Consider the following 15348-nt stretch of genomic DNA (forward strand, 5'->3'; position numbering starts at 1 on the left):
ATTTATATGAGAACAGAATGGTTTCTAGCTCCTGGACTTTTGAAAACAAATGCGGACAGGGAAATGAATCTGTAGTTGCAAGAAGAAAGGTATGATATTCTTAACTTTCTGGAAACTTATAGGGAAAAAATGATGTTAAACTTTGCATTCAAAATGAGCTCTACCTGTGAGGAATGTTGCATACCAGGCTGGTATATATGAGGGTCTCACTTCCCATGAACTCCTGGAAACTCCCATGTTCTCCTCCTGGTATCGCAGAATTGTTGGGCAGCTGACTTGAAAACTTGATCTGTGTAGAACGTAAGCGAATTAATTCCAGTATTGACCGAGGACCACATTAATTTTATCGGGACCTTAATTGTTGTTGGCTTCGAGCCAAAAAGACTAATTGTTTTCCATTGATGTTAAAATCTGCTGAGGTGCTGATGCTGTCATAGCGTAGAACACTGTTAGTAGAGCATGTAGTGCTAAAGGCAGACTTGCTCTATACAAAGCATTTCTTTTGAAACAATTAATTTAATTATAGTATGTGATAGTGCCAGATCCTAGGCGTATATAACTAATATGTTAATTTAAGCATGTATGAAGCAATACAAAAGGATATTTAGCGTTTTTGTGATGAAGTCTATTGCAGCTTTATTACTGAGTATAATTAACTGGAAGCTAAGTCAGTGCAAGGGGAAGCACTTGTCAGTCATTCTGCTGTGTTTCTTTGATCCACCTGATTGTTTTACTGACACCTAGAGTGCTAACTAATTGGCCAGCCTCAAACATTGAGGGCTGTTTGTCTCTCATTCCAAAGTGGGAAGATAACTGTGGACAGCCCTGGCACTCCCTGTACGCACTGTATTTCAGAACTGGCGCTACTCCTCAGCTGTGTGTTGACAAAAGCATGTGTCTAGGGCTAAATCTATGATGTAGAATCATGCAGTGCAGGATGGAAAGCATGTCCTCATTTGAGAAAGGAGAGAATGCTCATAGAACACTCTCAGTTCTCCAGGTTGTCCATTTAGAATCACGTAATATCAGTGTCATTGTCTTGTTGGGGAAGTTCCTAGGGCATATAACCCTACCTGTTCTTGCCCCTGGACTTGCTATTACAGGGGGTCTTTTCATTTTATCGGAATGTCAGTACTAGAATTCTAGGATGCCTTTTTCATTTTGTTCACTGTCTTAAGGGCAATGTGGTACTCAGCAATTAAGTAATAACTGACAGAAATCAAAATATTGCTAGGGTCAGAGGATATCTTGGGTTAACCTATAAATCAGCATTAGTATAACTTCATACATCTTGTTCTCCTTTGTTTCAAGACTTTGTGTATCTCAGAAGAGAAAGCAAATCCTTCATCATAAGGACTTTATTTTCTTTTTAGGTATGAAAATTCATTAAGTGATTATATGCTAAATTAGAGAATCTAAGTTAATTTAACAATGGAGAATAAAATTCTGAGAATTCCAAACCTAAAAAATCTGGGATTGTTCTGTGTATTTTCTACTTAATTCTTCTTACCCTATAATTTCTGTTTATGCCGCTGAGTGTTTTTTTTTCCTCTTCTCTTTCAAATATATTTTGGGTCAGCCTGGCTCTTTCAGTTTTTCACCATTATCTTCTCTATTTGTAAAAACTTTTTCAAGGACTTTTTCCTGATTGCTTTGATTTCCCCACTACTATCTCAGGGCTCTGATCTTCCATCTTACAGGTGCTGTTTTAAGAGGGAGATTGAGAAATACACTAGCGTCCATACTTCAGAGCTCAGTTAAGGCTTTGCTCCACTTTTGTACTGTGCATGTGTGTAAGACAAGAATGCTGATACCATGTTAGAACCTGATTTGGAAACAGTTTATATTGTCTCTAAAGCAACAATCAGGCAGATGTTCAGAGTGCAGTGCTTAAGGTCCAAGTCGGCTAATTTTTTTTCTTGTCAGAGCAGTTCAGTCTGGATGGTCTTATTCCTACATCTGAACAAACTAATTATTTTGCTAACTCATTGAAATGCAATACCTGACTTATCAGGGCAAAGGCTGTGACAGATGTTTGAAATAGAGCCAAAATTATCATTGCTGTGTTTTCCTACTGCAGTTCTGTAAGTGTAGGTGAGACTTCCATTCTTCTGTCTCGCACTTATCGGACTGGATGCACTCAGGCATTGATATGTTTTACACGTGAGTGCCTTATGTCTATTGTGCACATAAGTGTGCTGAAAAGGCAGAGTTCCTCCAAGACCCTGCCCAGAGGGAACAAATCCAACTGACTCAATGCTTTTAAATCACATCTTTATAGGACATGGAAGTCGTCTTCTGGTTAAGCTATGGAAGAGAAACCTTTTAACTTTAATCATGCCTGCAGTGGCTAGAATAAGCTTATGATTTGCAGTTTGCAGTGGGACACTGGGTTTCTGCAGTAAAAAAAGCAGCCCTGACAGGTAACTCCTGTGTAACGAAGGTGCAGCTTCTGTTTAACTACAACTTGGTAACTTCTGTCTAGAAGAACACCACGTGAGAGCAAACACCTGAGTGAAAATAAATGGGATTTCCTGTGAAGCTGAGTCACCTGCACCATGACGGCTGTCGTGGGCACTTCTAATGGCCAGAAATTGTCCTGCAAACTTGCTTCATTTCTTCACGCAGGCCTTCTCTTGATGCCTCTTAAATTACACACTAGCAACTGCAGACAGAGGAATTCACAATATCAGTAGTGACCTGCCTTGACTACACAGTGAGCAAAATATTACTGAACTTCCCATTTCATCTGCTCATCAGCTCTAAAATCAGAAACTACTGTATTTCCTTCAGGCAATTTATGTCTTCTTGGATAGGCTGGTTACAGACAGCTTGAACTTTCGATGTTATATTCAATTCTGTGAAGTAACATTCATTAGAAAAAAACATTTTTTTCCAACTAGGGAAGTGACATTTTCAGTTCTCTGTTTTGTTTATCTCCTCATCTCTTTGTTTAGACAGCCATTAATCATAGAATACTGTGGACTGGAAGGGACCTCTGGAAACTGTCTTGTCCAACTTCTGTTGGACTAGACCATAATATTAGGATTGGCTTTCCTCTCAAACTCTCCCTCTCCCCCCAAAATGAGCCACAATAGCAAAATTCTTCCATTCTGGCAGAACACCTCCATTTTCATTATATTTGTTGATTTATTTTTTTTACTCAAAGGGTAGACCACAGCTCTACAAAAGTACAAAACACCAAGTAATAGCCAAATGCAGAGGCATGTTTGTTCCATAATCTAACCAACTTCAGATCGGGGCTGATCCCTCTTCTGTTGGAGGCACTGGGTTCCCCAGCCACGCTTTCCAAGGGCTACCTCAGTAAAGCCTTGCTGGCTTATTTTCTCCTTACTGTAAGTGTGGATAGCTGCACATGGTGACCCCGAGCCTGGCGCCAAGCACATGGAATGGGAAAGGCTGCCTGCTGAGATCCCCAGCAGGTTAAGAACATGGGCCATGGCTGGAGCTAAGGCTGAGGGAGGGGCTGCAGGCACACAGCAAGAGGGGGCTCAGAAGGGGCCACTGAGGTACAGCGGTGGCTGCTATCAGCTGGGGGCATTGGAGCATCCCATGGATAAACCTCATCACAGGGAGGGATGGGTGGAGGTGCTCTTAGCACAGGACACTGGGGCCCTGCACCAGATTCATTGCTGGCAAGTCTTGTCAGTGACAGAATTTGTTAGAACGGTGCTGAAAAGAATTTGGCTATACTTCAGGCTGGGAAAGCCTCAGACTTCCCTAGGGGAAGCTTTTCTATGACATTGCCATTGATTTTTTTCAATGATGATGCTCTAAATGGTTCTAATCCTGTGTTCAACATATGTTTGCAACAAAACTCATGTAAATGCTTTTTGCTAGGTCAATTTCCCAGCACAGCCAAGACTGCTGGAGAGGTTAATTATGAACCTTTCTTTCTAATATAATTAGTTATTGATTGGTGTCTGACAGGCTGAGATTAAAAAAGAAACAGAAAAAAGAGAGAATACGAAGGCTACACACAGTATCAGTTTCTTGTATGACAGAAAAAACTTTGTATCTCAGGAAATAACTCCTGGTGGAAAGTTCTAGACTTGCTACCTTTCCTTTTTCCCCATTGCTCTGCTTGTGACCTGTAAGACAGATGTGAAACAGTTGACAAATGACTTTTCAGGAGTAACTGTTTCTGAGTAACTGAGAAAGAGTTTTGTTTTTGAAGGTCGCATATAATCATGCAACTTTTACAGTAAGACAACAACAGAGGGCAATAGATCTCTATGAAACATCACATCTTCAGAAAGGTTTCCATTTGATGACACAGATGGCAATTTTGGCAGCTCTTTTCACCGCCTCACAGGGATCATTCAGACACTGCTGAAACATGTCTGTATGATCTAGGAGTTTCCTGCGGCCCTCCGGTAGCTCAGCCAGCATGGTGAGGGTTTTGATTGCGTTCAGACGGGCTTTGCTGGTTTCCCCAGCAACCAACTTCAGTAAAGGTGGAATGGCTTCAGCACCTAGGGCTGAGAATCTCCCTGTGGAAAAATAAACTGGCTTTAAAATGTGTTATTGCATGTAATCAACAAGATTTTGAATTTCTTCTTTTGACTTCCTGCCCAGTTACAGCTCTGAACACCCGGACTGTGCAGTGTGAAGAGGTAGGACATGCTTTTCTCTTGAAAACCAAAGCTAGCTGCCAGCTAGCTTTTATTTTTAAGAAAAAAGATCTTAGTTGACGTTATCTGCCTTGCACATTATTATTTCATTTGCAACAAATTATCTGAGAAGGTGTGAGACACCAAGTGATAGGATGAGCTATTTTTTGGGGGGATTAGATGCCCTTAAGAACATCCTCCATTCCTCCATTTTTAAAGACACTTCAAACACTGAGATCCACGCCTGTGTTGTCTTTGGAAGATGGGGGGGACAGTTGCAGAGGAGGGTTGGAATACAACTACTATTATTAAGAGTCTTTTATATCTAATTATTCACTCATCACACTGAAAATTTAGCAGTTGGTATTTTCAGCGTCTTGTAACTTACTTGAGAGAACAACCACAGCCTTATTAATATTCACTCCTCTTTTAGCTGTGAGAAACTGCCTATGAAATGTCCTGATCTTACAATTTCTGGCACAGCTTTTATGCTACTAAAAACAGAGGATTTGGGGGGGAAGAGAACAGGGGCACAGGTATTAAGTTGCCTTAAAACTGGATTTCTGGACAGCAGCCAACAGAACTGCTTCTTTCTCTTACCCTGAGGTTTAACGGTAGCAAACATCAGTGCTCCTGTTGCGCTAGCTTGGATTTCAGGATCTGTGTCTTCTAACAGGCTCACCAGCACAGGAATAACTTCACCTACCACGACTTTTCCCTCTGGATGGGTACTGTGCAGAAAAAATGGTTAAGATGCTTTCTTGAACTGTGTCTGCTAACCATGCAACTACCCACAGCTTCTCCCCATGTCTGGCCCCCTGCAGCGCTCCTTCATTTCATGACAGTGGTGCTGACACGGTCCTCCTCTCTGTTCTCTTTGGAGTCGAAATGTTCTGACTGTTAGACAGATGGCAAGCACCACTACCCAGCCGCAAAGAAAAGAGAGGGGATGTCTGTTTATGCGTGGTGTCTATTAAGTCTACTTGCTGATAAAATACTGATTATTATCATATTAGCCTATGTGTGTGGGCTTAATAATTTTTAGGCTATTTTTCTGATTAGATTTTTCTCTTTTTACTTTCTATGATACGCTGGAGATTGATCGGCAGCAGCAAGGAACAGGATGTAGGAAGAAGTGTGCTGGTGCTCCTAATGGCAATTTAGTTAGAAACCAGTTTGTTGAACCCTGAACAGATTCAAACCAACTGCTATATTAGGGGTCTGCAAGGAATCATTCTTTCAGGTCAATTCTGTCTCTTTCTTTCCAGCTTCTTAAATGTGGGGAATATTTAACATGGCCCAGAAGACAAATAATACAGAAAAAAATAGGAGGAGAAGGAACAACTTCTCATCAGCCTCTGCTTTCCTGAGTGATTTGTAGCAGTTAGGATTTTTAGAGGTCTTCAACCTGTGTGTGCATACAGGCTGATATTATTTTCCTCGTGAAATATAACAGCTTCAATGTATAGTGGAATACCCACTGTACAGTAATAGACTTGATTGAGTTCATTAGCATTTTCTTGGGCTTAAGTGTTATAGATAGATTTCTTTTACCCCATTGCTAAAAGGACCCGAGCTGCTTTGCTTCTGATGGTCACCGATGAATGTGTGAGCTTTTCCTTCAGGATGGTAATGGCACCACTTGATAGAGCTTCAGAAGCCTCCATACGCAGACAGTTGGAGAGTGTATTTAGGATTAGCTCCTGGATTTCATCCAACTCAGACTTCAGTTTGAACATAAGTAAGGGAATCAAACCAGCATGCAGTATGTCAGCAGCCCCTGCAGGAGGAGACAGAAGGGACACAGGTGAAGGTATGAGTGCATTTTCTATTTCTGCCTGTACTTTGAATTTTTTAATAGGATCAAAATATATATGATAACTCATTTCCTTACACAGATGTGGGACTGGGACATGGAAACTATTACAACACCAGACTGTTCATGAATGCCGTCTTAGCATTGCTTTCTCAGTGAGCTTCCCCAACGGTTCTGTGAAGACATCAGCCCAAATAACACCCCCACTTGCTCTGTGTTTCCAGTTCTCCCCACCATAACATTCTTCCCAGAATTATTCCTGCTAAGAAGATAGATGTAAGGCACCTTATTAACAACTGTTATCTACACCTTATATACAACTATTCTCAACAACAACAGATGCTAAGACAGGCTGAGATGTGAGCCTTTAGAGCTAATACTTTGATACAATTCTCCACTATGGTTTCTGCGGGGAAGTCAAGGTTTTGGAAACCATCAGCTTCCTCACACATTTCTTTGTGGTAGTTCTGTTATGGGGGAAAATCACATTTTGAGCTTTCCATCAGTCAGTACACATGCACTATTTCGTAAAGGGAACAGCATCAAAGGTAAAATGATCGTCATCTGCGCTGCAAGTGATGTCTTTGCTATGAACCAGTGACTGACCCTTACACAATACTAAGTCAACACCGAAGGAGCAGTGCCATGGGGAAGCAGAAAGCAGAACATACTGTCCACAAGCAACTCTCTGAAAACAAAATTCTCCAGCTGTCTTGTTGCTAAGGCTGCTTCTTTGGTTGCCAACAGAAACGTGTCTCCTTTTGAAGTGATTCACATGCAGTTAGATAAGGAAGTTTTGTGGGTAAGAGTCATCGAGGTGTTTTCAAATGAATCTCCCCAGTTAGAGATAAAAGGATGAGTGAGAAAGAGATCTTAATGGCCTTTTGTGGTGCACTGGAGAAATCCCTCAACTTGACAACCAGGTGAAAAACATGATTCTTGACCTAATCTAGAGGTTATTCTGCTGTACATATATCTGAGGTTTTGGTGACATTGAATAATTTCTTATGTTACTAACTTATTAGGATCCATTTTTCTAATGCCAATGCAAAGAAATGCCCAGGGCTGGTACTATTACAGCTTTTACTACCTGCAGTACCTTCGGAGGTCACTTCCTGTGAGAATTCAGATAAATAACGAAAAACAGATTCAGACAATTCACTCTTGAAGCTATCAATGTTTTAAAAATAAGGATTTTTCTGTGTACCAGAAAAAACAGTGTGGAAGGAAAGTGGAAAAAAAAACCACCACTGTCGTTGAAGTTGTGGCTCTGTGTATCACTAGAGGGGAGTTGCATTTTCATAGTAGAAAAACCCAACTGTATATTTATTTTCCATGGAGGTAAAAAAGAAGAACATTCTCAAGGGGCCATTCACACTGTCCCCATACAAGATGTGGTAAAGGAAACCTGCACTATTGCTCTGGCAAGAGACTCCAAGGGAGGTCCCTGAGAAGGAAGCAAAGCTTGCACAGCTGACTCCATCACTTCTCATTAACTAATAACTAACAAGGATTATAGGTGTTCGGATTATAGGCTATAGGTATAGAAGGGCTGGGGGTGGTTACAAGATGACATTCCCTCCTTCCAGTGACTGATTTTTTGTGTAGGTGCTTTCCAGATAATCTGTGATATTTTCACATCCAAACTACATCTGGACAATTTGACATTAACTTAATTTCATTCTTTCCATATAAAGTAACATGCTGAATGTAAATGTAAATAAGAGTGGCAAAGAACTCCATGCTCCTCCAGAGCTTTGGGTACCTGTAATTCACACGACACCAATCTGTCTTGGGACAGTGTCGCACAACAAGTTTCATCATATCATTTCATAAGCCAATGCTAGCTCTCGCACAGAGTAGTCAGCATTCCACCTTGAGTCAAAAGAAACCATTGCCGTTCCATTTCTACTATTGCTATAGCATTGTTGACTGTTCTCATGCTTGTAGATACACTTTTTTCTTTCCCAGAGAGGTTCCCATTACTATTTTTCCATTTGGTTTTGAATATTTAATAGGCTTTTTTTTTTTTAAACCCATCATTTTTTATTTCATTTTTTTCTTTCCTGCACTTCCCTCTTTTACAGGCCTTCCTTGCTGACTTTTTTCAATTCCCTTGATTGCTATTTCAGCATATTCCCTGTAAGTATTCAGCATTCTGGTTTCACGTCTCTGTGTCTGTGTCCTTCACTTATCTTCTAATATGTTCAATTAATATATTCAACTAGACAGGCCTGCTTTCATTGGCCCTTGAGTTTATTCCTTCCATTTAATGTTTATTGACTTTCTTTGACTCAGCCATCTCTCATTCATTGCATTTGCACTTCATGGCTTCTTTTGGTGCTAGCCTTTGCTATTGCACTGCATTCTCAAGTGCCAAATATATAACAGAGACACGTTATGTCTTTCTGTTCCCATAAGCTGGCAAAATAATGTACAGAGCATTGTCTAAACTTTTATTCTGTGGAGCCATTAAGCAGTGTTTATTCTGTGGTCAGAAATCCCTATGTACCTAGTGGATGCTTATTTTGTATGAACACTCAGGCTGTTTTCATTTTTTTTTAATTGCTCTCTCTCTCTCTTTTTTTTTTTTATAACCAGGCCATCTTTCCTATCTACAGTTTTCGTCAAACTGTCCTATTCAAAATGCTATTGTGTGGCTGGAGGGAGCTTCCCAGATATAAATATAGAAACTAAGATGGATTGTTTGACCTTGTCAAAAGTCTCAATGTGTCAAGAGAAAGAGGGTGGAGAGGAAGGGCCATCAAAAACAGAAGAAAAAAAAAAAAAAAAAAAGAGACTACCTAACAGTGAGATTGAAGTTTCCAGGTGGAAATTCGTCATGGTTTTCTCAAGGGAACCAAACGGTGAAAGGTCTAGGGAGGTGAAAAGGAAAAGGGAGGAGACAGAATCGGTGAAGAGTTGTTTGAGAGTTGCTTGTAAATAAGAGCAGTCTCAGATCCTCACTTCTTACAGAACAAGCAATGGGCAGGGAAGGTAAGCTGGTGTTTCCAGTAGTCATATACTATTCTGGCATCCTCAGGGTCTTGACTTTTCATTGAAATGCTGTCCTTTCAGAGGTGCTTTATCTATGCAGAGAGTGTTCCAGATACTCTGGACATAGTGAAGCAGGAGGGAAAAAAAGTTTTCAAAATGCAAATAGTTGTATTTGCAGCTCCATTGTTAACACCATTATTGATCTCTTTCTCTGAGACCTTGTAATCTTCCTTTGGGCTGCTTTTTATCTCAGCACTCATCTCTTCTTCCTCATAGACCTCTGGCCACTCTCATTCTCCCTTTCCTGACTCTTTTTTAAAATAGACCCAAAGAGGTGTTGCCATTTATTCTGTTCTCTCAGTATGGCTGCAGGGCAAGTAAACAAATCAAATTTTGTAGAAAACAAAGGAGTCCTTTATAGCACATAACAGTGGTGTTTTGTTTTGTTTTTCAATTACATAGAGCACTTAAATCACATTACAAATTCTTTTCAGTACAAATGTCAGTTTTCAAATCAAAGCTGTTTAAATGTTTGTTTTAATAAGAAGCATGGCCACAGAGAGATGTACAGTGTAGCACCACATAGTGAAATTGTATGTAAACACAGATTCCATATAATGTGGATGTTTTGTTAATTCCTCAGAGGTCTCTTTGAGACCTTCAGAAACTATCTGAAATGATTCAACATAGGAAGAGACAGAAAATGAAAAGAAAAGCAGAGCCAGGCGCAGCTGGAGCGAAAAATGCCACCCTGCATCCTGATGTGCCAGCAACGCGTCCAGTGCACAGCAGCTGTGAAATCCCAGCGTGGGAGCTCACGAGCTGCAAGTAGCCAAACGATCCTGACAAAAATCCTACACGTAGTGGCTCTCTTGCTGGCAGTTGAGCATGGTTTTAGAGGTAACTATGTGTTTATTAAACTAGTGAGTGCTAGCATACATGATATACATTGAACAAGGCAGTGCTGGTTTAGTGTTGCCTTTCTGAGTGCCAAGATGACAGCAGCAGATCCCTCCCTGGCATACCTTCCTTAATAACTCCTTGCTCACAACTGTTTAAATTGAAAAAATATTTTATTCTTTAGACTCCCTGAGAAGACTTCTGAGTCACCAGTCACAAGAGCATAGTTTGAGAACCCTGTAGTAGCTAACTTAATGATAAGATTCAGTATGTTGAGTTGCAGTGTTTCAGGCATTAAGGCTGTGTCAGGGAATACATTAAAGATGAAAATACTTGAAAAATTTCTTTCCAGTATGTTTGGAGCAGGAGATAGACCACAATAAATGAAATAAAACTTACCTGCCTGCACCCCATCAGCTTTATCAAGTCTTCCAATTAAAGAGGAAAACTCTGTTGGTATCTTTGAAAGTCAGAATATTTTCCTCTTCTTTGCAACAATAATTCTCTGTCTTTCTGTAATAAGTTAAACAGGAATAAACAGTAGTGTCCCAAAGGATGCCTGTGCCTGGAGGCAAAGAATCATCTCTCATCAAGGACTGATAGGTGGAAAGTCCCTGTTTAAATAAACTGAAGAGTTATTTGGGCATTAGAGACCTGAGGAAAATACTGCAGATACTGGGATCTGACTAGAAATAGTAAGCATTTCTATTTCAAACTATTTCACATCTGTGCATCAGCTAAATGCGTTTATCTTATGGCAGCCCTAGGGACGTACCAGGTATAAAATCACAACCTCAATAATAGTATCTGTCATATTCTAACTAAAAATGCAATAGCTGTGTAACTGTGTAAATAGCTGTATAACCGTAGTAAGCATTATGGGATCTGCTCTTGTTGGAGCTACTGAGAATTTTTCCAGTACTGAGGATTTGGGGATGTGATGTGTATGAAAAACAAACAAACAAGTTATAAAAATATTAAAATGTCAGCAGGGTCCTTGAAAAACCTCTTTCAAGCAGCAACAAGGAATAGATAAGATTGGTCTGATAAATAAGTGGTAACTAATTCTCAGCAAAGAATAAAGAGACTCCTGTGCCATCTTGTTTCTGTTTTTAGAAAGTTTGTTTTAGTACGTGTGAAATTGTTATATCAAAGCAGCACAGACAATAATTAACATAGAACCTACAGCTAACGTAACTGCACTAGCTTTGCTGTTATAATTTAGAAATCCAAGAAACAGATGATCTTTTTTTAAAACATATATATTTGTCATTTTGGTACTAAATAAGACTGCCTGTGACATTCTGCTTGAAAGCAATGGGCTTAACCACCTAAGTCATTTATGCCCCATGAGAAGATTAGTGTCTAAATAACTTGGAGATTCTGGTCTACAGAGTGTCTTTGTCAGAGTACCTCTGGAAGCCCTGGAAATGAATTAGACAGAGTTGACTGTGTTTCACATAGAGACAGCTTCCAAATTGAAAAATAAATATTGGATTCTGATTTTGTACAAGAATTATCTACAGGGTAAAATCAATAATTGACTAAGACAAGTACCCTACTTCTGATGGTTGTCAGCTCCTCCTGTAGTGAAAATCACCAAAACCACTGCGGTGGTAATTATGAAATATGCTCTCAGTTGTAGTAGTGAATAATCCATGATCCACATGTGGATTGTTGGTCATTCGCACGGCATCAGAAGGTAGTGTCTAAAATAAAAGCAACTTTTCCTTCTTTTAATAAATCTGTATTCATACATTACCATATAAACGAAAGCAAACAGTCAAAATGATGGTAAAATAGAACCAATGCTGGCTTATAAAGATTTTTCTAGCTATAATTGTTGCATATTCTTGCACGTTGGAGTACAAGCATTGGTATTTCCTACAGTGGTGTTTTTTTTTTTTCCCCATCAGAACTCTAGCTGTTTGCACCTCCCATATAATTAATCTTTTGTTTTCTAAGTTTGTAACTTATATTCATGATCATCTGATATACTTAAGTGTGCAAATGCATATGCACATAGGGGTTCAGCTGATCACAATGCATATCAATGACAAATGAGGAAATTTCTCATATTTTATTTCTCTGGTAAAGTACATTTCCTTTATTCAGAGAAAGATTTTTATAAATTGTTAAAAGTAAAGACAGAAAATAACCCAGAGGATTTTTTTTCCTTGTTCTTTTGGATAAAGAAGGAAATGGCATCCTGAAATTTATTAATTTCCTCCACAGGGAAGACTTTGCCAATATGCAAGAGGGAAGGAAAACAGTCTGACATATGTACTACTTGCTCCAAAGTCCTCAGATCAATTACTGAGAGAGAAAATTAAAGCCTTGAGATAACTACTCTCAGAAAGCTGAGCCTTAGCCATGAATTCCTACCCAATTTCGCATTTTCCAGATGAAAATTTCTCCTTTTTCGTCTTCTGGTCAGGAATGGAGACATGAAGCGATAGAATAAGACTAAAGGGACCAGTGCAGCCTTTTACCGTAAGAGACTCTGGTGAATTCACTGCTTCCACAAATACTGGCTATGAATTCAATCACTCATGGAAAACAGTAGATTTAGTACATATGACACAGTCAATATGTTCAGAAGGTAACCTGGACTGGCACATCTGCAAGCACTAACTTAAATACCAGATTTTATGCTTAATACCAATAATGTATACCAAGAGTGCAGAAAGTGTTAACAATTACAATAGCAAGTTTCAATCACAGAAAAATTGATACTGTAAGGTGAACACAATTATCAGTTTGACAAATGTTCATGTGATTATTACTTACATTGTAGTAAGCTTTAGAGATTCCTATGGAGAAGGAAGGTCTGCTGCATCGCAGAGGCTTGTTGTAAAGAAATGTGAGAGACAGCTCATTTCCCAAGTGGGTTACGGACGGGGCAAAAGGAGTGGGTGGGAAGGAAAGAGGCCGAAAGCTGTTTAATTCTTCAGGTTGAACAGCTGAGAAATAACAAAGATCCGGTTTAGTGTCACGGTCCCAATGTGCTCTTGTGGCTCCCCAGCCAGAGTCTTGTGGCCAGAGGGCAGACACAAGCTGCTGAAGCCCTGCCTGCTCCGACCCTTGGGCTGCCCCTGTTGCTGTGGAGGGAGACGGGGAGGCTGGCTGGGCCCGAGGCTGGCTGGCCAGTGGGGAGCGGTGCGCAGGCAGGTGGCTTCCTCAGGGCCACGGCAGGTCTTGGTGTTGGTCGCGTTACTGTGGCATCTAACGCTTCCTGAGAGTTTGGAAGGTTGCCCTTTGGTGGACTGTGGTTTTACACTGGTAAAAAGGGTTTTAAACTTTTAAGGCTAACTGTCTTACAAGGCTTTAAGAGGCAAAGACTCTTACAAGGCAAGAGAAATACACAACTGGGGGTTTTCCATTTTCAGAACTTCTGCTGAGAGAATAGTTGTTTTTTTAAAAAAACAACACAGTCTTCTCTTTTCAGACAGAAAGCTGAAAGACTAAAGCAATATTAATAAAGTTCAAGAAATAATTTTATTAACTATCATAAATTTCTGTTTCTGTAAGGCTATATCTGTGGAGCTGGTATTCTGCATTACTCTATGGACTTCCTTTTTTCCATTTTCTTCATTGTTACAATTTTCTTCCATTTTTTGTCTATTTTCTTCCATCTTTTTTTTTTTTCTACTTTAAAAAATGGTAGAGAATTTCAAAGAAGAAACTGGTGAAATTGTAGCACCGACAAACCCACTGGTTGTGTTTCCTGATCTAGCATGCTGGCAAAGCTGCAATAAGTGAATTTTATCCTACAGCTCACACTGCGAGCAGTTGTGCCCAGACGAGCACAATTGAATGGTTAAAACTGATAAAATCTCTAGGTAAAGAAGACTGCAGTACTGTAGGTGGGTGAAATCCTCTTCTGCTTCAAATGGTCTGGCTTGGCAATTTTGTTCGAAACGAAGCTGGAGGAAATGCATCTCGATTAGACCGGTAGGCCCAGATGGCTGCACGACATGAGTGGAGCTGTATGGAAAGGCAGATAACGCTCCACTTCCCACACAGGCCTGCTGCATTGCAGATTCCACTTTTTCTGTGGAAAGCCACATTCTTAAGGAAAACTACTTATACTACTCAATGAAAATTTCTTCCATTCTTGGTGAGGTTCTACAATAGGGCTTTCCAATTTTTTAGTGCATATTTTAGTTCTGGCAATGAAAAATTCTTAAGTCTTAATTGAGTACCAAGGTATGGGCTGCTCTGGGGGTGATTTGTGCTTTGAAGTGATCCCCAGTAAAGGATGCTCTTGGGTTGAGAGCCCGATTCCTCCAGTGAGCTGTGAATCACAGATGTTGGCTGAAAGGAGTCTATCACAAATAGGAACATAACAGTAAATACACTTTCTACCTAGAGATGTTTTCCTGAATGACGGTCTCCAAGTGAACGCATAAAGGTGTTCCCATAAAATGACCTTTTTATCATGTGGAAACATGCCAGATTAAAAGGTATGCACTTGGGTAGTGCTACTAATGTGCTTACATTTAAGAACATTACATACAGTGTATTCAAAACATTACTACCTGAAGCAGAGACAGTCATATTTGCAGCAGTTATAAGGGATAGCAGCAGCTATTTAATCAGCTGATGAAATTACTGCCATTTTAATACCATGTTTTTAAAACCAACACTGATACAAGTAACTCTGAAAGCTACGTTAACTGAAAGATGTGATAGGGTGTTTATCCATTTAGTCAGTTCAGGCAAAGTTAGCACAATGTGCTTTGCCCACTGTGCTGGCTCCATTGCCCAGTTAGTCAGTAAGGGATTCTGGTGGCCAGACATAGGCATCTAACACCAATTCAGCCATCCTTGGGTACCTGAGGCATCTGTCTGGGACTGTCGGGTATGACATAAGGCCAGCAGGACACTGGGCCATTTCTAAGGTGCAGCAGGAAGCGGATGGGATACCCTTGAAAGCTGAAAGTGGTCCCAGAGACTTGTGTCTGGACCTGTCCTGGAGACTTGTGTCTGCAGACCGAA

At 40.1% G+C, this 15348-nt stretch overlaps 1 protein-coding gene across 1 annotated transcript in view; it reads right to left on the reverse strand.

The window, feature by feature from the left end:
• Positions 1–3083: 3083 nt before the first annotated feature.
• RSPH14 (radial spoke head 14 homolog) overlaps positions 3084–15348 on the reverse strand; it is a 92050-nt gene continuing 79785 nt past the window's right edge. The window contains exons 4-6 of the mRNA XM_035556777.1: positions 6189–6414; positions 5235–5365; positions 3084–4514 (exon numbers count right to left, since the gene is read on the reverse strand). Coding sequence (XP_035412670.1) covers positions 4273–4514; positions 5235–5365; positions 6189–6414 — 599 coding nt within the window. The 3' untranslated portion in view covers positions 3084–4272. The remainder of the gene's footprint in view (positions 4515–5234; positions 5366–6188; positions 6415–15348) is intronic.

This window comes from Cygnus atratus, chromosome 17, assembly GCF_013377495.2.
Source record: "Cygnus atratus isolate AKBS03 ecotype Queensland, Australia chromosome 17, CAtr_DNAZoo_HiC_assembly, whole genome shotgun sequence".
NCBI lineage: Eukaryota > Metazoa > Chordata > Aves > Anseriformes > Anatidae > Cygnus > Cygnus atratus.